This window comes from Canis lupus, chromosome 27 (assembly GCF_003254725.2).
Source record: "Canis lupus dingo isolate Sandy chromosome 27, ASM325472v2, whole genome shotgun sequence".
NCBI classification, from domain to species: Eukaryota; Metazoa; Chordata; class Mammalia; order Carnivora; family Canidae; genus Canis; species Canis lupus.
Window position 1 is genome coordinate 22,721,539 of NC_064269.1, and position 27,830 is coordinate 22,749,368.

At 37.2% G+C, this 27,830-nt stretch overlaps 1 protein-coding gene across 4 annotated transcripts in view; it reads left to right on the forward strand.

Annotated features, from left to right (window-relative positions):
* Window positions 1–21,227, forward strand: part of BCAT1 (branched chain amino acid transaminase 1) — a 107,394-nt gene extending 86,167 nt beyond the window's left edge. For all 4 annotated transcript variants that reach the window (XM_025455388.3, XM_049102765.1, XM_025455387.3 and 1 more), the window contains 4 exons: window positions 2,676–2,761; window positions 5,413–5,553; window positions 7,605–7,679; window positions 14,672–21,227. In XM_025455388.3, the coding sequence (XP_025311173.2) occupies window positions 2,676–2,761; window positions 5,413–5,553; window positions 7,605–7,679; window positions 14,672–14,713 (344 nt within the window). In that variant the 3' untranslated portion in view covers window positions 14,714–21,227. The remainder of the gene's footprint in view (window positions 1–2,675; window positions 2,762–5,412; window positions 5,554–7,604; window positions 7,680–14,671) is intronic.
* Window positions 21,228–27,830: the final 6,603 nt, after the last annotated feature.

Below are 27,830 nucleotides of genomic sequence, written 5' to 3' on the forward strand. Positions count from 1 at the left end.
CTCGATCCCGGGACCAGGATCACGGCCTGAGTCAAAGGCAGATGCTCAGTCACTGAGCCATCCAGGTGTTCCTGTGGTTGAGTTTAGAGTGAGTTTGGGAGGATGATTGTGGCAATGAATATTGGTGTTACTCAGGCTGCTCAGGCCCCATGATCCTTTTTCAGACATCAGGCATTTACAGACTTTGTTTGGAGCACTCTTCCCTCAGATGTGTGTGTGGCTTGCTCCCTGCTTGTGAGTCTTTGCCCACAAATCCCCTTCCCAGTAAGGCTTTCTTCAAGCATCTTAATAAATCACAAACTCCCTCCCCTATCACTCCTAGCATTTCCCTTTGCCTTTCCTGTTTTTTTTCTTTTATTTTCTCCATAGTCTAACATGCTATTTAACATAATAATGGTTTACCTCTACCTGTTAGAAAGTAAACAGGAGTTATATCAGTTTTGTTTAGTGCTATATTCATAATGCGTAGATAATCCAACTGCACATGGTATAGGCACTCAATATATATTGGTGGAAAAAATAATAATTGTGCTGATGGTATTTGGGCACTTCCACAAACCCACATTCCTGGTTTTTGTTAGAAATTGACTTTGGGATGTCACAGATGACTTCTGCTGTTATTGCTTTGAAATTCTTCATCTCCTACAAATGATTTCTTTGTCAAAAACAAGTTGTATTTGTAGGCTCTGTTTTCATCATGTTGGGCAATCTGGAGCTAGTTCTGGCTCTTGTAAGCATGTTTGTGGTTGCAGAGGAAAATGAATATTTCTCACCCAAATGTTGTCATGTCATCATCTCTGTCTGGCAACCAGAGAAACAGATGTTCTGTGCCTTGACCTTAGGCTAGTGGTTACAGTTTTGGGTGTTAAGTATATTTCACAAAACTGCACTTGCACATGCGAGGCCTCTATTTTTATTTAACTTCATGTAGTCTTAGAGCTCAGCAAGCTTTAAGAAAGGTCCAGTTTGGAGGCACTGGAAGTATGTTTGTCTATATGTGTGGGGTCTGTGCACATATACAACACATAGATCCTACATTTATGTATCCAGCTAGCTAGCTATTGCAAAACACAGGTTTATTTTGAGATCAACACTTCTAAACATGACAAAAAGTAGCCCTAAGAACATTGCCAAGAACAAATTTTCTTCCTTCCAGAAAGTGGTTTTGAGCAGATGATTTTTTAGAAACAAACTTCAAAAAAATCATACTGCTGTCTCCTAGCAAAGAGGATTATTCATTTATTTTATTTTTTTTTTATTCAGAAACACTTATTACATACCACACTAGGCCAGGCAAAGTGCCAAGTTTGGGGACACAGGACTGAATATAGAGTTTTGGTCTTTTGGATAGCTTGGGTGTTGGGGATGTCTAATGTAACCACGGGTGGAGTAGGTGAGCCTGGACCACAGTATACTAAAAGAAAGGACAGTGGCCCTAGTGTTGGGACACAAGTTCTGATCCTGACCGTCCTCCAGTGTTACCAGTCTTGCAAGTCATTTAAGTTTATGGAGCCTCTCTTTTTGTATAAAATATAAGGATTGCATGAGGTGATTTCTGAAGTCCTTTTTAGCTGCTTAAAATCGCTTAGGGGAGCTTAAAGATACCAATGTGATTTCTACAGTTCTTGCTACCTGGTGATCCTTTCAAGCATACATTGTTTATTGTTCTGCAAACACATGATAAGCAACACATCTGTTACAAGGTTCAACATCTTTATAAAGTGATGATTTAAGTTTTAAATTTCTCACTAGATTTAGACTCCTGGGTGCCAGATGTGGGGAAGAGAAGGGGTTGTTGAATACCAGAAACTTTTTCTGTGAGAAGAGCTTGTGTGGTTGTCAGATCATGTTGACTTTTGTAGACAGATCATCATACCAGCTCTCGTGTTCATTAGGAAAGCACGTAATCATTCTCATAGTAGACTAGTGTCACAGCCTTGCTCTCTATAAATCACCCACGGAGTTTTATTTTGATCTTTGGATTTCTTTTTTTCTTCTTTCTTTTTTTTTTGGTAGCCACATATATATGCTTTAGCCTATCCTGAACCCATTAACATTTGACTCTCAGAGGGTGAAGTTGGTATCTCCATATTTGATGTGGATACTCCTCCAGGTTTGAAAATCATTATAGATAGATAGACCTGTAAAGGGCAGTGTGGAAGCAGTGACCAACCTGAACAGGCATACGTGCTTCTTGAGGCTGGGTTCCTCCACAGTATTCTTAGATGGTTTGGTATTGACCAGTGTTCCCGAGTAAGATCTATCTACATGATTCTAATTACTAACCAGTGTTAATCCACTGAGGTAAATTTTGACTTCAGAATGTTCCTCTTACTGTTTGTTAGTAGAAAATCATTTCAGTTGTTACTAGGTCAGGGTAAATCAAAAATAATTAGATGAGTGCCTTTCTTTTTTCTTTCTTCTTTCTTTCTTTCTTTCTTTCTTTCTTTCTTTCTTTCTTTCTTTCTTTCTTTCTTTCTTTCTACTTTTTTAAAATAAAGATCTACTTGAAATGTGAATTGATTTGGGAAGTCAGATAATGCAGAATGGTAGCATCATCTTCAATGTTTTTTACTAGCAAAGTTGAGAGAAACAGTTCTTAAAAATGGCTGTTGATGTGTAAGGCATGGTGAATGTAGATAAAGATTGAAAATACTCCAATTTCTAATTGACAGAAGAAGAGCTGGCAACTCCTCCGCTAGATGGCATCATTCTTCCAGGAGTCACGAGGCAGAGCATTCTGGACCTGGCACACAAGTGGGTGGGTGCCCCTGACATGAACAACTTTATAAGCATGAAACAAAAAGTAATCGAAATAAGCCCAGCTTAGTGTTGAAATAATCTTCTGTGGTTCCATCCAGTGTTTTCTAATCTTTAAATCTTCACACAAGTGGAAATAACTCTTCCAGAAGGACTGTCTTGGCAAGACTGTTAAGTAAGTATTGTTTGTAGGAAGGGCAGAGAGAAAAGACTTTGGCAGGTTACCCTAGTGAAGAAGTATTCAGTACTAATCTTAAGCTCTATCCCAGGTGTCTCCTATGAACTCACCTGGGTTATACGTCGTGTGCTTCCATTTAGCCAGTCCTGAACTTTTCCAGTCTACGAGTGTTGTTTCCAGTTGGCAGTGATTTGTAGTTCTTCCCTTCCTCTATTTATTCCAGTGTAACCACGCTAGTCAGAGAAATTAAAGAATTTTACTGGCATATAAATGTTTACTAACATAACATTATTAGTTTGGCTGCCTTTTTTTCCCCTCCTTCCTGCCCCCTGTCCTCCCCGATTCACATACATGCTTATTTCAAAGTCAAAACACTCAAGCAAATGTAGCTGTTTTCAGTAGAGTTTCTGATCCATGTGACACGGGCAAGCATGTGAAACCATTTGGTATTGAAATGACATTTATAACATACTCAAGATGAATGTTGGATGAGTTGGTTATCTGGCAAAGATTCTTGGATGGAACTTTTGACCTATGTGTTAAAATGGTCTCCAAGGGACATGAAAAGACTTTGAGCACACTGTGGTCAAACAGTATTAATAGGACAAATGTTTAGAAATGCACATATTATCTAGGAGAGTACTAGCATAGTTTCTCTGGAAAAGGCTTTGGAAATAAAGGAAATGTGCTATAAATAATTCTACAAAACCCTGAAGTAGACAAGACCCAACTGCCACATGCTGGCTGGCACATTGGGCATGACATTTACAAACTGTTGGTATAATTTCAAACAGCTTGCCCTGTCCTAAATATGTTTGCAGTTGGAAAGATGTATTTTCGAAGCTCAGTAATTTTTGTTTTATTAAAGAAAAAAATCAACTAAGTACAGAAGGTTTGATGACAAGTTGCAAGTGGAAATGGTTTCCCACACTAATGATTTGCTAGCTTGAAAAATAGGTTATTATGGAGGAAGTTTTTCCTTGACTCCTTAGCTGTAATTTATTTTAAAAGCTATTTTAAAACAGTGAGACATAAATGCCAAGAGGCATGTGGGGGGTTACCATTACTTGCCAGACAGGGGAAATTGTCCAAAGATAAGTAAGGGTGAGCAGAGTAAAAACAATTCTGTTTATTTACAAGAGATTTTTTTTTTTTCTTTACCAGAACACAGAGCTCATCTTGTTTTCAGTTAACTTGGCTGATTTTCTGGAATTTATTTATTTATTTATTTACCTTTGAACAACATAATTGCAATTGCAGACTGAGATAAATTGAAACTTGCAAAAAGCCATATTTCTATTGCAGGCATATTTTCCTACGCTTCCAAATCATACTTACAGCATGATGCCTTCTTTTTCTAATGTTTTAAATCTTGCCAAGGACTGTGATTTTCATTTTTATCTATTGTGGATCTGTAAGTTAAAAACAATACTCTTATTTAAAAAAACAACAAAGAATGGATAGATTTTTTTTAATAAGATGAGACAAACTTTGAACTTTAACCACTAACATAAAAGAATGAGAATAAAACAGATTGAAGAATGAGTATTAAACAGATCGTTTAAGCAGATAGCTTAAAAACATCATATTCTTTTTTTTTTCATTTCCTGTCTTTGAGCATGCTCAAATGGTTCAGAAGTCAATGAGGTTATACTAATAATTCTGTGATGAAATTTGTCCAAATGAGATACTAAAGAGAAGGAAGAGGATTTCTGCTATCAAGTCAGCCGAATCAGTGAATTTAGTAAGAAAAGAAATACACAATGCAATTCCTCAAAGTCCAAATATACTTTCTATGTTTTAAAATAATGAAATATTTCAGATAGTGAAATTCAGTCGGTGGTTTCACTCCATGAAAGACCAGTTGAGAGAGGAGGAAATTTGGAACTAGTCAGATGAGACCTGAGTTTGAGTTCAGTGTCTGCCATTTAAGTAGCTGTGTGGATTTAGGGATGTTACTTAGCCTCCCTTTGAACCTTAATTTCCTCCATCTGTAAAATGGGCATGATAATACCCACCTTAAAAGTGAGAGAACTTGGCATGCCATGGTGCTGAATAAATGATAGCTAATTTAGAATTATTATTATATATTTTATGATAGAGTTCAAGACACTGTTAATATAGGGCACGCATTAAGTAGCACTGGGGTGCCTTATCTTATGAGACTTCAGGCATGGCAACAGATAAAAGGCCAAAAAAGCTGGCAGTGTATGAAAAGGTAGCATGTATTTTATAGTGATAGTCTTATATTCTCTCATCTCACTTAGAGATGCCATGACCTTGAGTAGGTAGCTTAACACCAGAGTGTTTACCCATATGGTGGTGGTGGTCTCTTTAGCTTTCCCTTAGAGGATGATTCTCACATTATTTGAGTTCAGTCAGAATGTAAAGTAGGAAGCTAAGTACCTCAGGGTTTTTTTTTTATGCCCTTTCCTTGAAAATATTCATATTTTTATTTTTTATATTGCCAACAGGGTGAATTTAAGGTGTCCGAGAGGTATCTCACTATGGACGACTTGACAACAGCCCTGGAGGGGAACCGGGTGAGGGAGATGTTTGGCTCCGGTACAGCCTGTGTTGTTTGCCCAGTTTCTGATATACTGTACAAGGGTGAGGTAAGACTCTTTGTTTCTTCACCGTCTGTCATTTCCAAGCATTTGCCTATAATTTAATTCTTTAAATGTGTAAATGAAATGCTAGTTGGACCCAAGATGCAAGGGATTTTTTTTTTTAATAACTTGACCGTTTGTCGCAACGAACCTGTATTACCAAATTACTTACCCTGAATAAATGATTCAGTGATTTTTTGTAAGCTTCAGTCTTGGAGGGAGTCAGCTTTGTCCTTGGACAAGTATCACCTCTGCCTTATCTCAGTTTAGGGATTGGAAATGTGCTACTACGCTTCCACTCTCATTTCTTTCTACTAGCTTACTAAGAAGGTCCTACAGGTGGTTAGATTTCCATTTCCGGTTTCCAAAAGTACTCCCAAACTATTGGAGCAGCATTGGTAAACAGCAATGGGAAATTCATTTGAATAATCAACTCCTACATTTATTGTTATTATTGTTGCTGCTGTTATTACTATTTAGACCATTTTATGAAAAGTTTTCATTTGGCAAAGTTAACACTTACTAAATTCCTCCAAAAGGAATTTAGTCATTTGGTTGAAGATATTATCTCCTCCAGTAAATTAGTCTGATTATATATATGTGCTGTATTTCCATTCTGGAGGGGGGGGGGTTGGGAGTTTTTACTTTGTTCCCCCTTTATGACAGAGCTCTGATATTTAACATCATCGTCTAACTTTATAGCCTAGAGGCACATGGGTATTATTCTTACAATGTGAATTGACTTAAATTAATCCTATCAAATACAAATTTGGTTTTAAAATTTAACATAATTATTTATCTTCAGTGATTTTCCTTTTATGATTTTAATGGTGACTGCTTCATTGCTTGAGATTTTCAAACTTGTAAGCAATGGCTTTTGACATGATTCCATCTAAAGATGGATTGTTTTAAGGGAGAAGGATTATTCCATTATGTATCAATACGTGTCCTGATTTTAAAGCTACTGTTTTACATTTTATTAGGGTAGTATCTTGGTAAATGCATTATTGGTCCCCTTTTTTAATAAACTAAGTTGTCATTAAGTCAGATTTCTTTCTTAAGTCCAATTATTTCACCTCTAGACACAGGAAGTTGATAAAGTTCAATGCATTTTTCTAATAGTTTTGTTTCATAGGGCATTCAGAGCTAAAAGGTACATCTAGTTATCCTGTTATCCTTTTATTTAAGATTTCATTTATTCATGAGAGACCAGAGAGAGGCAGAGATATAGGCAGAGGGAGAAGCAGGCTCACCAAGGTGAGCCTGATACAGGACTCGATCCCAGGACCCCAGGATCACGACCTGAGCCAAAGGCATATGCTCAACCACTAAGCCACCCAGGTGCCCCTTATCCTGTTATCCTGAAGAATATAAGAAGAAAAGTGATAGCATGGGCTGTATTTACTGAAATCAGACTGTCAAAAACCTGCAAGCCAGTGAGGCAGGAATGGGCATGACTCAAATGTAAATAATGGGCATGAAATCTCGTAGCCCCCGATGTAACCATGCTATCCAGCCTTGTGGAGGCCGTGGCCCCTAGAGGTTTGACTTTGAGCAGGCATAGGTTTAGTAGCCCCTTTTGTGAAGGCATAGACTTGCTTTAATTTATGTTCCTGTAATGACTTGCTTTAATTTATGGCAAAATGTTTCTGAGTTCCCATTCCCTGCCAGAAGGGTTAGGTAAGGAGGCCAATCATTCCCCCTATAGATTCTCAGAATCTGGAAGAGTTAGGATTCTTTACATTTGCCACTATTTTAGGCACCCCTAACTTCTCTTTGATTCCTCAACTCAGCCTGAAGACTGGCATATATGCCAGTTGGGCCCTAAAATAAGTTGGCAGGCAAGAAACAACCTATCGTTGGCTCGTTCATTTTTATTTGAATTCAGAATAGAAAAGAGTCTTTGGCATAAGGAGCCAGCATACATGATCAGGTTATCATAGTGCCACTCCTTATCTCAGTGGAATTGCCTTGACAGAGTAGAATTGCTGAGTGTCTTACTGTTGCTGTATACATGGATATCCTCAAATTATGTTGCATGTGGTTTTCTTTCGTAGACTATACACATTCCAACTATGGAGAATGGTCCTAAGCTTGCAGGTCGGATCTTGGACAAATTGACTGATATTCAGGTAAGGGCTTCTTTCTTTTAAAATGTCATCTTATTTCACTTAGGGCTCAAAGCCAAATCATATTTCAGTGGAGAGAAGAAAAGTAAGTAGTAAACTCTGCCATTTGGGTTTAACAAATTAAATTTGTAGAATAAAGCACAGAAGAAAACTTACCTGTGGTTCCAACACTGAAACATAACCATTGTTAATTGTTGATGTCTCAACTTTCATTATTTTGTGTATATATACTTCTGGATTGTTTTTCTAATGAAATAGGGTCATACATGATTTTGTTACCTGCTTTTTTTTTTTTTTAACCTAGTAAATCATTTGCTTTTTCATATCATTGCTAGTCATTGAACATACCAAAGGGAAGCTGAGTTTCATACTGAAATGTGAAATAAAGTTTGATAGTTTGGGTGATAGCTGACGGTGCCAGGTCATTAAGCAAAAAAAAGTTGGTCAGCAAAGCAGCAGGCCCCTCCAGAGTGACTGAAGTCCAAGGATGATGGTAAAAATGGAATTTCTGGAAGATTTGCTCAGCAACATTTATGCAAAATTAATAATATTAAAAGGTAAGAATGATTGTGGTTTTTGAATCAATCAATCTTCAGTAAAGGCTTTCTGTGAAGGAATCTTCCATTAACAAAATAAAGGAGTTTCTTAATATTAGAAGACATAATTTACTGTTTTCTACTTCTGTACACTGAAACAATTTGGAAGAAATTAAATAAAAATTTAATTTGATTAAATGAAAAATATTTGGATGTTTTAATTTTTTATAGCTGAATAAATCTGATGAAAGTAATAAATTATTAGTGTTTTGCTCAAATAAAAAAACATACATAGAATAAAAATATATTACTGGCTAGATAATGAAAGCCTTTCTCCAAAACAGAGGTTGAAAGATTTTTAAGAGGGGAGATAGTTGGCGTTATGGTGATAAGAAAAAAAAATCACTTTGGAAAATTTTCCTGAACAAGTTGTACAGAAGAGACTGTTTTCATTCTATTGAAGTTAATACAGGAAACAAGAGATTTCAGAGTTAACCTCTCAGAGATTATATGAAATAGGAAAATTTACACTTAATTTGATTTGGTTGTAAAGGATTAAAGAAAAGAGAAAGAAGTCAACTAGGCTTCAGGGGACATCAAGCTGTATTAAATTTGAATTGGAAGAAAGATCTAAGAAGAGGTATTTGATAGACATAATCATGAAGCTTTTTGCTAAGGCAGGCAAAAGCAGAAATAAATGTGTGTCATCCCCATTGAGATAGTGACAAAATATTTACAAAACCCTGAAATATAAGTAAAAGAGAAGCCCAAAGATATTTTTTTGGGGCAAAATGACAAGCCATTACAGAGATTGTCAGAGCATTTTGAAAGTAAGATTAGGACTGAAGTGAACGTTTTTGATTAATTCATTCAATAAATATATGTATTAAGCACAGATAGTATGCAGGAGGCTGTTCCAGGTGCTGGTGATGTAATTGTGACAAAAGGAAAAAAAAATTAGAGAAGTCAAAGCCATAGAAAGACAAATATTCAACTTCAATGTGAGACCACATGAATATGTTTAAAAATAAAAGATATATATGAAGCAAAGAATGAGAAGAAACATTTTCTTCTTACTTGTGTATATTCCCTATAGGGCCTGCCTATGGCTAACAAGGAACTAATAATTACTCTTTTTACCCTAAGTAGTAGAGTAATAATGGTAGTAACACTGAAAATTAATGATATGTTCAGAGCTCCCCAGGAACAAAGAAACAAGGGGATAGAGTCACATGATACATGAAGTAATACAATGATTCTGAATTAAACCACAAGCCAAAAGGATCAACTGGCCTCCAAATTGTTAACTAGCAAAGGACCATCCGTTCAGAATCTAAGACCACATCCTTCGTTTTCAATTATTTTACGCATGGATCCTAAAGTTTCAAAATTAGTCCCTTACAAGATGGCAAAGTGGTGCTGTCGATGAAGCTACGAGTGTCTGTTTCTTTCCATGAAAAGTAAGTGATGATTGAGGGAAAAAAAGCATAGAATTACATCATGTTTTACATTTGACGTCTTTGACGTTATATGGAAACATGGATATTTCCTACAAAGTTCTCTGGTAAATTGAAGAAGAGAGTGACAACAACCAAAAAACCCTCAAGATTCTTGCCACAGTGACCTAGGGGGGAAATTCCTTCTTAACCACAGATTTGCTTTTCATTTAGCTTGTATATTTCCTTATATGAGTAAGAACCTCTGAGGTTAAGTATTCACTCCATTTGGCTAATTTTCCATATAATTCCATGGGTTTTAGATTGCCCTACAAATACCTCTTAGGAAGGGGGCATTTCAAATGAAGTTTCTTTTTTCTTTTCTTTTTTTTAAACAACAAATAAAAACACTTTTGTGTTACTTAACCAAACTTAAACTTGGAGAACATTAGCCATATTGCCAATGTTTCTTTTCTCTCCCATTCCTCTTTGCTAATCTGATTACTCACCATCGTATTCACCTATGTGCCTGCCATTTAGGGTCTTCTCCTTTCTCCATTATGCTCTGCTCTCTGCTGCTTCTTTCTGCCTTTCTGTACCTTCCACAGTTTGCCCACTTGAGAAGTTACTGGTTGCCCTCCAAGGCACATCTCCTTGAGGAACCTTAAAAATCTCTTTTAAACAATGTCCCTTTCCCCCAGTACAAACACATATTCATCCATTCAAATGCTAGTTCTTCCTCCAGCTTGCACAGCACCTGGAATGATCACATGTGGCCTTTATGTTTAACAAGTCACACACTTGTCTTTGTTCCAGGGTTATTTGAATGTAAGATTGTTTTATTCCTTTCTGGTAACCCCAATATTCAGTGCAAGGAGGGCCTGGGATGTTTCATGGGATGTCAGTCATGTTTCTTGCATAAATGAATTAAAAGATTGAATAGTGAATGATATACCCGCCAAATACTGGAAAATAGAAACGTGTTGCACATGTTATATTAACACGTAGGAGAGGTGGGAGGGGGAGATCTTGAGTAACATAAAATTACTTTTCAGGAAAACTTTCAGAGGACCTGGTTTTATTCTAAAGGGAAATACACATGCCAAGACTACAGTCAGGATCAGATAAAAGCTAGAATCTAGGTCTTAAATATCAGGACAGTATGTTTGTGGAACTAGCAGTGCTGCTATTGAGGTTGTAGAAAGTGGGAAGTAATGATTGTAAAACTTGAGAGGTGGAAGTCTTAAGTAGTTTAGGAAAAGGAAAGTCCAGTGAGATAGGAGTGAGATCTATATTGACTGCAGGCCACCAGATGGAATTTCTTTTAAAAATCTGTTCTCCCCACTAGTGGCTACAGCTTTGTGAGAATAAATGACCATTAATGGTTATTGCATTTTTCTTGTTTTCAGTGGAACAGCTTGATGGTTTTTAGTTACATAAGTTAAAGAGCCCCACCACTTTTCCCCGCTGATGCCCTGAATTATCCTTCTCTTTGTGCGCACACTAAGTGAACACTTCCAGATTGCCTTGATGACTCAGTCTCTTGACCAGCTTCCCAGCCCCTCCTTCTCCATGTTACAGGATTATAGAGCTTTGCAGGCCATTGAATAGGATTTAGAACAAGAATAGCAAATTGTTACCTGGTGGGCAGCCCTGATTATGTTTTTGTTGGCATCACAGAGAGTAAGTGCATGACACATCGATTGTCCTTTTATGTTGCTAAGAACTTTCTGCTGGATGTAAAAGGCATTTTAGCAAAGGCCATGTAAGGTTTTTGCCATTTGTATGATGAATGTGAAGTAACGAAACTTGTCATTAGTCATGTTTTGGTGTAGTGTTCTTCCTGGAACTCATGAAAAATGAAATTTCTGCACATCACACTGTTAGTCTTCCACATGGCCAAGAGTACCACCCCATAGGTTCAATCTGATTTGCTGTGTTGCTTCAACTTCATCTTTGATTCCAATGAACAAAGTCAAGTCAATGTGATTTAGAGTAGACCTGCCAAACGCCAAAGGTGTGAGCCTGCTGCTATGTTTGGTCATCACCCTGATAATGGGATAATGATAGCCTCGCCCATGCAGACATTCTTTCCCCGCCTTCTCTGGACACCTACTCCCGAGGAAAGAAGATAATTTCTATCTCTTCTAAAATTGGTCATCTCCACTTTTGAATTATTCTGCCTTGAAAAATTAAATCGAATTATCTATCATCCAAATGAAAAGTTTGATTGCTAACTGTCTAGGTCTAGATATTATGGATTACCTATATTATCACATCTCTTAGATGCATCTCAGAAAGCTATATTTTACATAAAAGCATAAATTACAGAATGAGAGGAATAAATCTTAATATATAATATGTGGGTTCTTAGATTGATATGGCCTGTGACTTGTCATTATAACCAAAATTGATATTTGACCATTTATAAAACTAAAACAGCTAATTGAAAGCAAATTTACTTTAACTGATGAGATTCAAGATGAAATTATGGTGGTCATGAATCACAATAATGTAGATCTGCTAAAATATCAATATGATGACACACAGTTATTAATGGCATAAGTGTCAAATGTATTAATGGGAATCCAAGTAAGAGAAATAAAACACATATTTTGATCTTAGCTTAAGTCATGTTGGCATCATACGTAAATCAAGTAGCATTTGGGGGTCACGAATCAACAGTTAATAGTGGGAAGCCACCCTCTTCAGGCAACTCTTTCTGATATGGATTCAGCAAGTCACTTACAGTCACTGTGCTTCCCTTCATTCTTCTTTTTCTGTAAACCAGAAGGTTGTAAATAGACCTGTTCTTGGCTTCCAGTATTTTTTACCAATTTGATTCTGTTCTCTGAGGTCTTTAAAGGTCTTTTCAGAGGAATGCAGAACATGGATGGTGTAACATAGGAGAAATACCATCAAACAGGCAGGAGCCCTGGGCTTGTGATTAAGAGTTATCTAGAGCCTTAATGTCCTCATATGTAAAATGAGAAGGTTGGCTTAAAAACATCATTGCTTTTCATGCTTGATTTTTAAAAAAGGTTTTATTTTTATTTATTTGAGAGAGAGCAAGAGAGGGGAGCATGAGCAGGGGAGGAGCACAGGGAGAAGGACAAGCAGACTCCCCCACTGAGCATGGAGCCTGACACAGGGTATGATTCTACGACCCTGAACTCATGACCTAAGCCGAAATCAAGAGTTGGATGCTCAGTCAACTGGATTCTGAGCCACCTGGGCACCCTCACACTTGATTTTTAAGCAGCAGAATTTTCTACAAAAGAAATCTTTCCTTGGAGTCCCAATACACAAAACCAATCAAAGTGGAATTGTTCTGAAGTAAAAATGCAGAGCCTCATCCCCTGCATTTCATTTATTTATTTTGAATGCTTTAAGTTATCTCTACAACCAACATGGGGCTTAAACTTACAACCCTGAGATCAAGAGTCATATGCTCTACTGACTGAGCCAGATGCCCCAGATCTTCTACATTTTAGATGATCATTAAAGTCCTTTCCAGGGATCCCTGGGTGGCGCAGCGGTTTAGCGCCTGCCTTTGGCCTAGGGCGCGATCCTGGAGACCCGGGATCAAATCCCATATCAGGCTCCCGGTGCATGGAGCCTGCTTCTCCCTCTGCCTGTGTCTCTGCCTCTCTCTCTCTCTCTGTGACTATCATGAATAAATAAATTAATTTTTAAAAAAAAGTTCTTTCCAATTCAGAAATTCTGATGTTTTGTGTGAATTTCAACTTGAAGTTATATTAGGACTAAAAAGCCAGTCCATGTGAAAAGGGAACATCATCTGAGTGATTTAGGCAAGCACACGGTGACAGACTTAATGGCATGCTACTCTGAGTGGTAGGGAAGATGTGTTCCAAGCCTATCTCCACACACATGACTATGTGAACATGTGGAGGGAAGTTCAGATGGTAGTCGGGAACATGTAATTTGGTGTGAGAGAGATCTTTGGCTAGAGTCTGAGCTCTACCATTTACTAATTGTCTGAGTAAGTGTTTTAATCTCCCTAATACAGTTTTCTCATCCATAAAATGAGATTGATCATGGCACCTACTATCTGAGGTTACTGCAAAGATAAGTCATAAGTCTGTAAAGCTCTTGGCACCATGGCATTAGCATGTAGTACTTTGATAAAGAGTGAGAGCTCACTTGAGCACACAGATGTGTGTTGAATGAATGAATGAATGAATGAACAAATGAATCAAAACTAGCTTTTTACTTCTGACATCTGGAATATCTTTATTTCATTTAATTCAGTTTTAAGTACGAAAATTCAGATATGTGAAAGCGAATTACTTGCTGATGCAAATAATCAAATTCTGATTATGATGTAGTTCCATAACTTTTGAAGGAATAAGAAAAATTGTGATGCTAACATAACACAATGCTAATTTAGAGAACAGAGTTGCTGTTCAGAGCCTCGTGGCTTGTCAATTTAATTTTTTTCCATAAACCCAACACTCTCAAGAAGGGGGCTTTTAGAGCAGTGACTCTCAAACTTAGTGTCAGAATCACCTGGAAATGCCTCCTGAAGCATGGTTGCCAGGACCTATCCCCAGAGTTTTCTGATTCAGTGAAGTCTGAGCTAGGGCTTGAGAATTTGCATTTCAAACAAGTTGCCTGGTAATGCTGATGCTCCTGGTCCAGGGGATAAACTTTATAAGCATCAACTTCTGTAGAGTACAGATGACAATAATTAAATATAACTTACTTTATTTGGAAAGCAGAAGCTAAATACAGAACAGTAATAAAAAGACATTACTTAGAGACTATACCAGCTATAAATTTGAACACACAAAAAAAAAAAAAAATTTGAACACAGTTATAAAATGTGTGATTCTTTCCAGGTATTTGATTGTTTCTCTCTAAATTTTTAATGTGAATATGCTTTTAATGTTCAAAACAGGAACATATCTTTTGTATAATATTAGTTGTGTTACCAAGTTTCTAAGCGATTTCTGCACTGTTAGCTTTTACACTTAAACATGTTTTCTTGCTTTTGTTGTAGTATGGAAGAGAAGAGAGCGACTGGACAATCATAGTGTCCTGAATGGAAAATACGGGATATCATCTGTGCGATTGAGACACTTGCAGCTGAATTACGATAGATTTATTTAGCTCTCTATTTTTAGTTGTGTGTGATGTAGTTTGTATTATCAGTGTTTCCAGGGTGATTTTTTTCCTCCTGCCAGAGAAAATGAATTGCAATCAAGTGGTATTTTGTAAACCTAGTAGTAGAAGCTTACTTTACCTTCTCTTGGAAAGATGATCATGTAAGCCATACAGCATAGAATATTCCTCAATAATCATAGTGCCTCCCTCAATACTTTACTCAGATACAAAAATGTTTGTTCCTTAGCATAAGTTATGTTCTGCTCCTCAACCAAATGAGTTTCTTTGTGTTTGAAAACTGATCTCAGTAAATTTAGTAGGTGACATTTCCTGTTATGTATCTTCATCTTCAGAAAATGGTTGGGTTTTGTTTTGGATTTTTATGATCAAGACTTTGAAAAGCTGATTTTCCTCTCATCACATTTGTTTTGCAACCCACACCCTAACTCCCACCCCCTACCCCTGCCGTGTCCATCTTAAGGTAAATCTCTCTCTTCTTCCTGATGTCACAGTCTGTGATGGGCTCTCCTTGTACATCAGCAAGACCTGTGCATGTTTCTACCATTGTCCTTTCTGCATTGTATTGTAATTGGCTATTTGTCAGTCTCCAATACAAGACTGAGGATCTCGTGCCTTAGAGATCTTTGTATCCCCCTACCTTGCATATAATAGATACTTATTAAATAATGAATTGAACGTTTAGCTTCTATAGAAGTGTACCACCTTTGTTTCTATATTATGAAACTTCTTAATTAGAATTTGTGGTTGATTCTGACATTGTGTACATTTACCTCATATTGTCTTTATTTTCCAGGGACTGTTAAGTCATTAGAGATACTCAAAGTCATAGCTTGTTGGAGGGATTATTTTGTATTTGAAGACTGTCTTGGAATTGAAATAACAGCTCTAGAGAGGTCATGATATCATACCAACCAAATGGAAATGACATTTGTTTAAATACAAAATAAATCCTCCTATCTAGCTTTTTGGTAGAAAGCAAAGAGGTATTCTTCGTATGTGAGGTGTTCATTTCTGTTGACTGGAGATTGTATGATCACATTGTTAGGGTACAGGGAGAGCAATTCTAGATGTTATTTTCCTCATTTAGGAGCTGTGAGTTAAAATTGAATCCTGGTTTATCTAGGGTAAAGTCAGATCTTGCTAGAAAACATTTACCCTTGGAAGGTCAACTCTCAGACATTATATTTTGGTTTCCCTCAGTTCTAATAACTTTCATCTTGCTGATCATATTTCATTCTCTTTTCAGAACAAGGAGAAGAAAAAAAACACTCTAAAAGTTTGATGTGTTAGAAAAATTTCCTTAAGGCATTTAGCAACACATAGCAAATGGGGCTTTGATTCTTTTCCCAGACTTTTGGCCATAGGGTCCTTTTAGATAGGAATGGTAAGATGGAAATTAGGGAAGTACAAGATGAAAAGGAATTGTAAAAATATCTTTTAGGGGGCTTTTAATTGGTGATCTGAAGTCTTGGAAGAGTATTCTTTTCAGGCCTCAGGTGCTTTAACTGTCCTCTACATATGTTCACCTAGTAGTATTCTAAGGATATGCATTTGCCCTGGCTAAATCCTGTGACCTCATTTTTAATATAGTGGCCTAGAAAAGACTTAAAGGTAATTCTAACTTGTCAAGTAGCACTTAATAACTAGACTCACATTTCTATGAGAAACGGAAATCATTTGTTTGCCATAAATACATTTTATACTTTGCATCTCTAAATTTAGTATGGCAACACATGTCCGTTGTAAAAGTTGGAGAACAATATGTCTTGACATTATGTCTCTATGATTTCTTTCATCAAACCTTAAGAGCATTTTAAGCCCTTTCTACCAGATGGAGTGAAAACTAAGGATATACATTTTAAAAAACTGGAGGTCTCCTAAAACAGAGAACACAATCTGCCATTCTCTTTTAAGTAATAAGACAGAAAATTGACCTTGACACTAACTTGTTAAATAGATTTAAAAGGAACATCTGCACATCTTTTTTCCTTGTGCACTATTTGTTTAATTGCAGTGGATTAATACAGCAAGAGTGACACATTATAACTAGGCAATTATCCATTCTTCAAGACTTAGTTATCCTAACACTAATTGATCATTTATGGCGCAAGATAGTCTAGCATTAGGAACATGTGAGGCTAATCTGCTCAAAAAGATCAACAAATTAATATTGTTGCTGATATTTGCATAATTGGCTGCAATTATTTAATGTTTAATTGGGTTGATCAAATGAGATTCAACAATTCACATGTGCATGAATATAAACAGAACTGGTGGCACTTAGAATGATAATGATTAACTTATTTTGCATGTTCCCTTCCTCCCACTTTTTTCAGTTTTTACATTTCAGACCAAGTTTGTCAGCTTTTCTCTAAACACATGGGTAGAAACCAGGATTTTAAAATGAAGTGTTCAGATATAAACAAAACTTGGGCGTTTCCTAAAGATATTTGCTATTAGAAGTTGTCTTTGTTACAGTCATTTATTAAGGATTTGCATCATGATACTCCCAAAGAAGCCTCAAGTGCAGGAGTGTGCACCCTGCTGTCTAGGACTTGGCGTCTGGCAGGATGAATGCACTAATACTTGTTTTCACCTTTGCTTTCAAAAGTACAAAAGAAAAGGGAAAGAGAAATAAAACTTGTAAGGGAATCACATTTTTTTCTACTTAATACCCTCTATTCTTTTCTCAAAATATTTAAATAAATAAATAAAAAGGTCACAGATGGTAGCAGCAAGAAAGCCCAGCATAGCACCACCTATGTGACATGCAGTATCCACGCTCCTGAAGTTAAGGGAAGCCTACGTTAGACACCACAGGTTAAAACTCTTCATTGTATTGGTTTTATTGCTCAATGTAATTGTACCTAAACAAGGGATCTTGCTTTCCTCCCGTCAGCACTCTTGAACACTGGAGTCAATGAGCCTATCTTGATCAAAAGAGTTGTAGGAGGCTTTTCATTAGGGAGGTAGCATCAGCTCCACTTTAGGGAGTTTGTGTTACAGCATCAGCTGCCAGAATAAAATTCCCACTCAGGGCTCAGTCACTGGATTCTTTCTCCTTAAAAGGTTCCTTTTTAAAAGTATATTTTCAGTTTACTGGTATGATTGGAAAAATGTATTTTAAGCAGAAAATGACAACACTTGTTCACTTTATATATTCTAAAATATTTAGGGCAATCAGTATTCATGAGATGGACCAAAGCAAAGGGCTTAGAGGTTAGAGAGACATTGTAAGGATCCCCTATTTCATGTTCTGATGCTAAATGTGATCCAAGAATTTTGTCATGTGGATTTCTTCTTATGTGAATATGCAGAAACTTATAAATAGTAATGCTCACAAATAATTTTAGTGGACACTTCATAACACCTGTCACTTTGCCTTACCAAAACAATTAGGGTTTGCTCACATCTTTTCCAGATATCTCCCCCAAAAGGGGACAGAGTAGCAGCTTTTCAGTAAGCAGTAGCTATGACAAAGATCATAGAGATTATAGTTCATTTGGTCAATTAATTTGACGAATATTGAGTACCCACAAATTTATATCTAATGTAACTAGCAGTAGGGATTAGGAAGTTAGTTTTAGAAAAGACATACTCATGGAGTTTTTACTCTACTAAAATTTTTGGGTAAAACTATTCAATGCAGTTAGCTAGTAAGGAGATGACAGGCTGAACACATCTCTTATCAAGAAATCACAATGAGCATTTTCATCTCATTTTTTAAAGGAAATTTGTTCCCTCTTTCATTCCTTCCTTCTAGGGCAAAACTACTCCGTGAGGGTATTATTTAGAGGTATTCAGCCGCTATGTGGTGTGAATTCCCTCTATTCTTTTCTCAAAATATTACCATAAAAAAAAAAAAAAGGTCACAGATGGTAGCAGCAAGAAAGCCCAGCATAGCACCACCTACGTGACATGCAGTGTCTGAGCTCCTGAAGTTAAGGGAAGCCTACATTAGACACCACAGGTTAAAATTCTTCATCTTATCAGTTTTATTGCTCGAGGTAATTGTACCTAAACAAGGGATCTTGCTTTCCTCACATCAGCACTCTTGGTTTATCACTTATTGCCAACCTACCTAGTATATTTATTAACTGCATTCTTTGGAGCAGTGTTAACTTGTCATGGTTCATCTAATGAAAGATCCACATTAGATTATAGCATCTTTGCTGATCTTAATCTCAAAGTCAGATATTATTGAAATAAAATGTTCCTAGGATGCATTTTTTTCTGGAAAATATCTATCATGAATTAAAGCGTTGGGAGTGTTTGCTTGAAAATGATGGATCCACCTACTCAAACTTACAGGTGGAAGACTAATAAATCAATGATTTTTCATGGTTTGAGGTTTTGCAAGGTTATTTAAAGTACTGCAAAGATATTAAGGAGGGCACATGATGTAATGACCACTGGGTACTATATAAGACTGGTGAATCACCGACCTCCACCTCTGAAACTAATACATTATGTGTTAATTAACTGAATTTAAATTTAAAAGTATTGCAAAGAGAGTCATATTCACCATTGCCAAAACATACTTTAAAAAATTCAAAGGTAGGACAAGGTGATTTTTCTCTTCAGCATACACAGTGTATGAAAAGACTTCTCATATATTAATTTGGGGGACTTAATTTTTAAAAAGTTAACAAGATATAATAGCATTTGTGGATAAATAATTCCCTGGGATCAGATATAAGTAAACATATTTGCTTTAGTGAATGATAAAAGCATGAAATTCAGTATTAGAAAAATGAAGCTGTCTTTAAAATCTGCTGGACACAATTACTGAAGTCAAGTAGACTTCTGTCTGGAGCTGTATTTTTCATGCCACTGTAGACCCTGTTAATAAGGCCTGAATCTTGGGTTGTAAGATGTTCAACTTACTCCACTGCTGGGATGATAAGAGCTGACAATAGGCTGTGGTATGAGAATGAATAGAAATGTAGTTTCATTGACAGATTTCTCTGCACATCCACTTCACAGTGGCTGGGTTCCTTGTTACCCATTATTCTTATGGGGGGAAGAAACTTTTAATTAGAGACGTCAGAAAAAAACAAGGTAGGGGAAGGAATAGAACAAATCAGACTTGGTTCTGTGTTGCCCAGAGAAGCCTTTTCCTTATTTTGTCAGGTAGTGGCATCTTCAGCTTCCACACAGGTGCCAAATACAAACAGTGCCAATTAGGAAGGGGCTAAGTGCAGTGGCCAGTTAATCAGATATTAAGACTATGCGTTGATCTTGAGATAATAATCTGATGGTCTTGTTACGTGGAAACCACTACAAATCTAGGTAAGACTTCTGTAATTGCATAGTCTGTAAGATCTATTGTGTCATCAACCATTCAAGATTTGTGAAGCTTCTTAAGGCTGAAAAAATAAGTGACAAAGGAGTAGATTGTGACTTTTGCCCTGCCCCCACCCCCACCGCAACTCGCCTTAGAAATACAATTGACCACCGTCTCCTTTTCTTTGGTGAAGGTCAACTGACTTGGAAATTCATTGAATATGGACAGTTAGTTTTTAACTAAAATCATGCTGCAGTTTCCCCAAGTTGATTTCACAGTGGTTATTAAAGTCTTTCTCAGGGCTAACAAAGGAATGCAAATAATCTGCCTCAATTTTTACTTCATTGATAACTTTTTGAAGACTGCAGGAATTCTCTCCAGTGGATGGCTGTAAGTGGATTTTGAGGTCTTAAAAATAAGCTAGCTAATCTGTACATATCTATAAATTCTGCAGATGTTTCCCTGGTGACTTCTGAGAATGAATGAGGATTCTGTAGTGGACTTGAGAAGCTAATAAACAGAGCCTAACCCACTGTGATGAAGAATTTGCACTTACTTGGTAATGGTGGCTGAGAGAAAATAAGTAGTTTTTAAATCAGAGTTGAGGAAGTAGTTTTTAAATCAGAGTTTATAGATAAAAACAGGAGAATATCAGCTTAACTATGGAGTTTTTAGAATGTGTTCTCTTTCACCTAAATCTAATTTCAATGAAAAAGCCCAGCCCACATTGATTGTCTCAATTTTTTCTAGTTGTGTAGTAATTCTTGAAATTCTCTTTAAGAAAAATCAGATCGAGAGAAAGAAAGACTTTGTAAATAAGGCTTGGCTTTCAGGAAAAATTATTTAAAGGTTATGTTAAAGGATTTAAGCTTATTGAAAGTGTAATGGAAATGTGGAGAATAATGTGGGTAAAGGAAACTACCTCACTCTTTGAAGGTTTTGTAGAAGCACAATTAAACATCCTAAAATGGCTTTGTCACATATGAACCATCTGGTGTGAAAGAACTCTATAATTGTAGCATCTAAAGGACCTGGAATAATTGTATTTTGCTGGCAGTGGACACATTCTTTATTGTTTGCAGATTCCTCATCAAATCTTTAATTATGCACTTGTTTCTGTCATCAATAAAACAACTTAAATGAATCCTGTTTGTGTAGTCTCTTGAAATCGGCATTTGTTGGATGCATGAAATAGAATCCTTCATTACCACTTTTGTGATGTTCCAAGGCTTTTGGTCATAGGATGTAAATGTAGTGTATTTTTAAACCAAAATGACATTGAGAGTGGGAAAAGAATTGAACACACCAGAAAGACCTGGAACCATACACCTGTGTAGAATCTAAATCTGTTTTAAGACATTGGGATAGAAATAAGTGGGCTTTTAAGAATTGTCCTTTCCTCTGAGTATGGATCTGTCTTTAGTAAAACTTAGCTTTGTCTATTTTTTTTTTAAGATTGTATTTATTTACTAGAGAGAAGGACTTGTGGGGAGGGGCAAAGGGAGAAGGAAAAGTAGACTTACTGCATGATCTCAAGGACTCTGAGATCATGAACTGAGCCAAAGGCAGACACTTAACTGACTGAGCCACCTAGATACCTCAAATTCAGTTTTGTTTTAAATTTTGCACAGAATAAGGGGAATAGATTGCTTCTTCCTAGTGACTGTCATAGTGGATCTATATCACAGATACTGCACACCCATATGTAGCTAACTAGCTTTAGAATTAAAAACACAGTATAAAGTGAAAGGCATTCCATCGAAACTCACATCAATGATGTGTCCTTTTAGTCAAACCAGACCTTGTATAAACTGCCCTCATGTGCACATATCTGAGAAGATGAGCCGAATGCATTCTGAGGATCACATATACTCATTTTCTTGTGATTTGTCCCAATGATTGCCAAGTACAGCAAAACCTAAGGTTTTTCAAGTTACTATAAACTGACTTAAAAGTGTCAAAGTGCTCAGTGACCCTCTTCTCCCAACCCTGTCAACCTGTGAAAATATTAGCCTTTATCAAGATCTTTATTGAGGAGTTATGTGCAGAGTTTGGAAGGTCCAGGTGAAGGTTATTAGTCAAGTTCTCTTACAACATCAATGATCAAATCCCATAAGAGTGACAAAGATAGACCTGTCATTCCTGAGGGTGATGACATACATTCACTGGAGCTTATATGATTTATCAGTTGAGACAGCAGTCTCCTTCAGGGGAGAAAGTGTCTCTTCCACATCAGTTTACTAGCAAGCAAAAAAAAAAAAGGGCTGGAAGGAATGAGGAATTTTCAATCTTTATAATTATTTTTTTGCTAAGCTGATTGAATTTGATCGTAAGCATATTTTTAAAACCAAGAATCTGATTCCACAACATGGCATATCATAGTTGCCTTCCACTATGATAACTTATCTTTATATGAAATGTTCTTTTGTAGCTTGACTTTATTTATAATGATGATGACTTGCAGGATCACATTCTTGTAACCAAAAAACCCACAACCAAGATGTAGATGCTTCTTATGTGCACGGAGAACAATCACTGGGCTTATTCTCTAGTAATGTCTGTATGCAGCAGGGACAATGTTGACTGAAATCCATGGTCATTCTCTCCAAAGTCACTTAGTCTCCATAGTCACTGTTAATAGGATTTTTGAAAAATCTATGAGAGTAACTAATGAAAAAAACTTTAGGGTTCCAAAATTCAAGCAGAAAATATCTTAAGTGCAGTGTAGCTATTTTTAAGCTCTATTGATTAAATTGAAAAGAGGCAATTAAACTGCATTTGTTTTATTTTTTATTTTTAAAGATTTATTTATTTGAGAGAGAAAGAGAGCAAGAGAGAACTTGAGTGGGGGCAGGGGAAAGGGAGAGAATCTCAAGTAGACTCCCCACTGAGCACAGAGCCTGACACAGGGTTCAATCCCAGCACCCTGGGATCATCTGAGCTGAAGCCCAGAGTTGGATGCTCAAGGGACAGAGCCACCCAGATTCCCCTAAACTGCATTTGTTTTGAAGATAGCTACAATAATCTAGCAAACATTTCTCAATATTCATGATAGTGATAAATAGGTGGTAGATACTTTTAATCTTTGGTTTCTTTCAAGCCAAGGCTGGATGTAACAAAACCTCTTAATATGCACGTTGCCAAATAATTAAGACAGTGGTTAAGGGGCATCAATTGATCCTGTGATTTTAAACCAGTTACTTAAATTCATGAAAAGTGTGGAAATCATAGCAGTATCTGCCTCATGGATTATAAGGATTAATGAATTAGTATTGTAAAGAGTTTTAATAATTCATGTGTAAAGTGTGAGCTAATGGAATTTCATTAAAAAATAAATGAATGAACCCAAAGACAGAGAGGAGCTAATAGATACTTCACAAAAATGTACAAAGAAGCTGCAGTGCTCAGTTGCTCCTTCCATGCCTGGTAGATGTGGTGAAAGTTCCTAGATCTGGACCAGTGGCACAGGACAAGAGGCATAATCTAAGTTCCCCAGGCTGCTTAGGGGAAGAAATGTGTGATCCAGTCAATCCTGGAGGTAAAATACAGTGCTAGACTAAGCAATGATTGATTAAAACCATTGAGAAGTATTTAGGTGGCTTGAGTTTTTAGAAATATAAGGTTAGTTCCATGTTCTACATGAATATGACCATGATGGTTAATTGTATGTGTCAACTTGACTAGGCGATCATCCCTGGTTATTTGGCCAAACACCAGCCCAGATGTTGCTGTGCAGAAGCTATTTTTTAGATGTGATTAACATTTAAATTGGTAAAATTTGAGTAAAGTAGATTGTTCTCCACAGTGTGGGTGGGCCTCATCCAGTTGAAGGTCTTACAAGCAAACACACAGGTTTCCCAAAGAAAAAGGAATCCAGTCTTAAGACTGCAACATAGAAACCATGCCTGAGTCACCAGGCTGACTGGCCTGCCATGCTGATTTCAGACTCAAGACTCAAACTTTGACTGCTTACCTGAGTTTTCTGCCTGTCAGCTTGTCCTACAGATTTTGGACTTGCTAGACCTTACAATTTCTTAAAAAAAATTTATATATATATATATATATATATATATATATATATATATATACACACACACACACACACATATTATACATATATATTATATAAGTTATACATATATATTATATAGGTTCTATATATATTGGTTCTGATTCTCTACAGAATCCTGAGTAATGCAAAAACAAGTGAGATTCTTAACATTCCAAAGATAGAGTTTCCTCTTTTTTTTTTCTTTCATTCATTTATTTGAGGGAGGAAGAGCAAAAGAGAGCATGAGTGGGGCAGAGGGGTAGAGAGACAGTAGACTTGGGCTTGATCCCAGGACCCCGAGATCATGACCTAAGCCAAAGCCTGATGCTTAACTGACTGAGCCACCCAGGCACCCCTAGAAGTTTCCTCTTTTAAGAGAGCAAATCATGTATTGTATTACTCCCTTTGACTCTGGTTTTTAAGGCATGCCTAGCATTCAGAAAATTAATTGTGTAAGGCATCAACAGTAGCCCGCTCTAATTGCAAATAGTACTTAGGAGAAAGTAAGAATTTTAGGACAAGAAATGTTGCACAACCCCAACCAACTAAATGAAGGCAGATACCAGAAGTGAAGTTTCAGATACCAGTGAGGGAAGTATTTGAGTGCCGGGCCACCAATACTGCATAAAGTATTGTTAGTGTTTCTGGCCTCAACCTATGCCCTGAAAATGCAGTGTGGCCAGTAGATGGAAAGAACTCCCTCTCTGGTATAACTGAGGGATGGGATTATTCTGACAGGTAAATAGCCTAATGATGATAAAAATTAGCTTCATAGATTTACTAGATGTATGGCTACAGCGATCATCACAAGAGTCATCTGGACCCTGCTGACTTCACACAGCTGGCAACCAGGTTCAACCTCCTACTCACTGATACTTTCACTACCACACTTAAGAATCATCTTTTATAGTCACTCAGACTTTTATTTACCTATCTTCCCAATATATTAAAGTTCTATTTTGCAAGACAGTTTCTGTAAATTCCTGAATAAAGAGAATAAATCGATCTGCTTCTCCAATGAGATTTGACAAGGCAATTTAAAAGGCAGTAGGAAGCCAAATGAGGTTAAGTAATGGGGACAGAGATCATCCTGAATACGTCCCCACCAGTTTGGCTGTTCTCACAGAGGAGAAGACGATTTCATATTTTGTATGAGAAGGAACAATATTTTTCTTGGGCTTGCTTGTGTCATAATCATGAGGTTAATGTTTGTATATTTATTTTTATTTATTTATTTATTTTGAAAATATTTTTATTTATTTATTCATGAAAGACACACACAGAGAGAGAGGCAGAGACCCAGGCGGAGGGAGAAGCAGGCTCCATGCAGGGAGCCCAACATGGGACTCGATCCCAGGTCTCCAGGATCAGGCCCTGGGCTGAAGGCAGCATTAAACCGCTGAGCCACCCGGGCTGCCCTGTTTGTATTTTTTAAAGATTTTATTTATTTATTCATAAAAGACACACAGAGAGAGAGGCAGAGACATAGGCAGAGGGAGAAGCAGTCTCCCTGTGTAAAGCCTGATGCGGGACTCAATCCCTGGACCCCTGGATCATGCCCTAAGCCAAAGGCAGATGTTCAACCACTGAGCCACCCAGGTGTCCCAATGTTTGCATTTTTTGCAAAGAGTATCCCCAACCCCTAAGTCTAATGCAAACTTTCTTTAATGGCAATAATCCTCCTCCTCCTAATACTATTTGACAATTATTTTTGCTAATCACTGAAATGGTTAGTCTTTAGTCAAGTGTGTGAAGGCCACAGATAGTTCTGCACTTAAGCCTCCCCTTTCATCTAGGTGGCTATGAGAACTTGTAATTATTTATGCCAATGTTTGCCTCTCCCACTTGACTAGTAACTCTTCAAAGGATTACAACTCACTCAATTCTACATTCCCAGATCTTTAATCATATATAAGTAGTATGTACGAAGCACCTTGCCTAGTGCCTAGCATCCAGTAGGCAGCTTCACACCTTCCTTTCTCAAAGTACCACTTAGCTCCAAATATCGAAGACTTCTTGGCTGAAGGCTAACTCTCACACAATTCCTGAGTTCATTAGGAATAGGTCTAATAGTGCATTAACAGCTGGGGTTCAGAGGCATGAAATTAGCTTTGCTATTCTAGTTCCAGCGTCTGGTGCCTCTTGGAGGAGTCCCCTGATGCCATCCAACTTTCTTCCTAACTCTCAACCTGCACGTCCATTAATCCTGATTAACTGGATAGTTCTCTGTGGTGGTCACCCTGCTCACAGTCTCAGCCTTTTTTGACTGGGCCAGACACCTTCTCAAGCCTCGACTTTTGTCTCTTCCCATCCTATAGCTGATGAATCCAGTTTAGATAGAGATTGACACTTTTGGAACAAAATCATTGCTGCCTGGCTCAATACTGGTTATTGGTGGACCCCATCAACCAGATTCTTTGTTATTAAAAATGGCCTTGATTAGACCTGAGCTTGCCATACCCCCTTGGGCATGGTGATTTGGGCTGTTCCCTACTTCCTCCACAGAGTAGAGGCTTGCCTGGCACTGCTTTGTCTGCCAGCTTGCTCTTGAGGTCTCAACTTGCAAAAGCTCCCTTCTTGCCCTGAAGAGACATAACCATTTAGCATTGAAAATCATCCTAGCTTCCTGTAGCCTGGGCTTAATTTAATCTAATTTAATATAATTTTTTCAGACAGTGTCTTGTAAAATCTAAAATAGCAGCTGCCAGATGAGTTTAGAAGTTATCTAAAGCCTTGCTACCCAAAGTGTCATTACTAGACCAGCAGCATCGGCATTTCCTAGGCTCTTGTTAGCAATGCAGGATCTCAGGTCCCTGAACAACTGAAGCAGAATCTGTGTTTTAACAAAATTGTTCATCTGCACGTTCAAAGTTGAAAGCCCCGATCTAAACACTTCCCAATGAACAGAGCCACATCAAACGGAGCTACTACCAAGAAATCATTGCGGGTTTAGAAACAAGATTCATTTAAAAGGCAGAATCAATTTTATAAAGAAAGACATTCATTCTGACAAAGTGATTTTACATCACCGTGCTCAAGGTAGCCCTGAGTTTGCTCAAAACCCAGCATATGCAGGTCTGATTATGAAACGTGCCTCCTAAATTGCTAATTCCTTCTAACTTTTCTCCTGGCACTTCCTTTCTGTCTCAGCCTCAAGTGAGTAAATTATCATGGTGGTCTCTGTGAAAATTACCACACAGGAAACAACAGGAGACTCTTAATTACTGAATTCCTGCACACTATTTATTCTTTATATTTAGAGCCATTGGAGAGCCTCTGGGCATATATACACAATTAAAAAGATAAACAAGATTCCCAGCCAAGTTGCAGCTGTTCTTAAGTTTCTTGGAATATTAAACTAGATAAGTGCTTCCTTTTATATTAAAGTAAGTTCTCTGCCAATGATGGTTGGATTGATAACCCGAGAGACTCAAGTGTTCTTGCAAGGTACTACAGGTACAGCACTTGGCCCAAGTGATCCCAAGTGAGTTATCCTTCCCCAGTTCTGGGTGGAGATTTCCTAGAATCTGAAATTACGATGTTGAGAATCAAGTCAGTTAGGTTTAGCTCTCACCAAAAACGTGGTTTCTTGTTATATTTGCAGACCAGAAGCAATTCTTAGATTGGGCTGGACCGCCTCTAAATAGCAAAGATATGAAGAATGTATTCCTTTTTAACTATCACCAGAACAGGAAA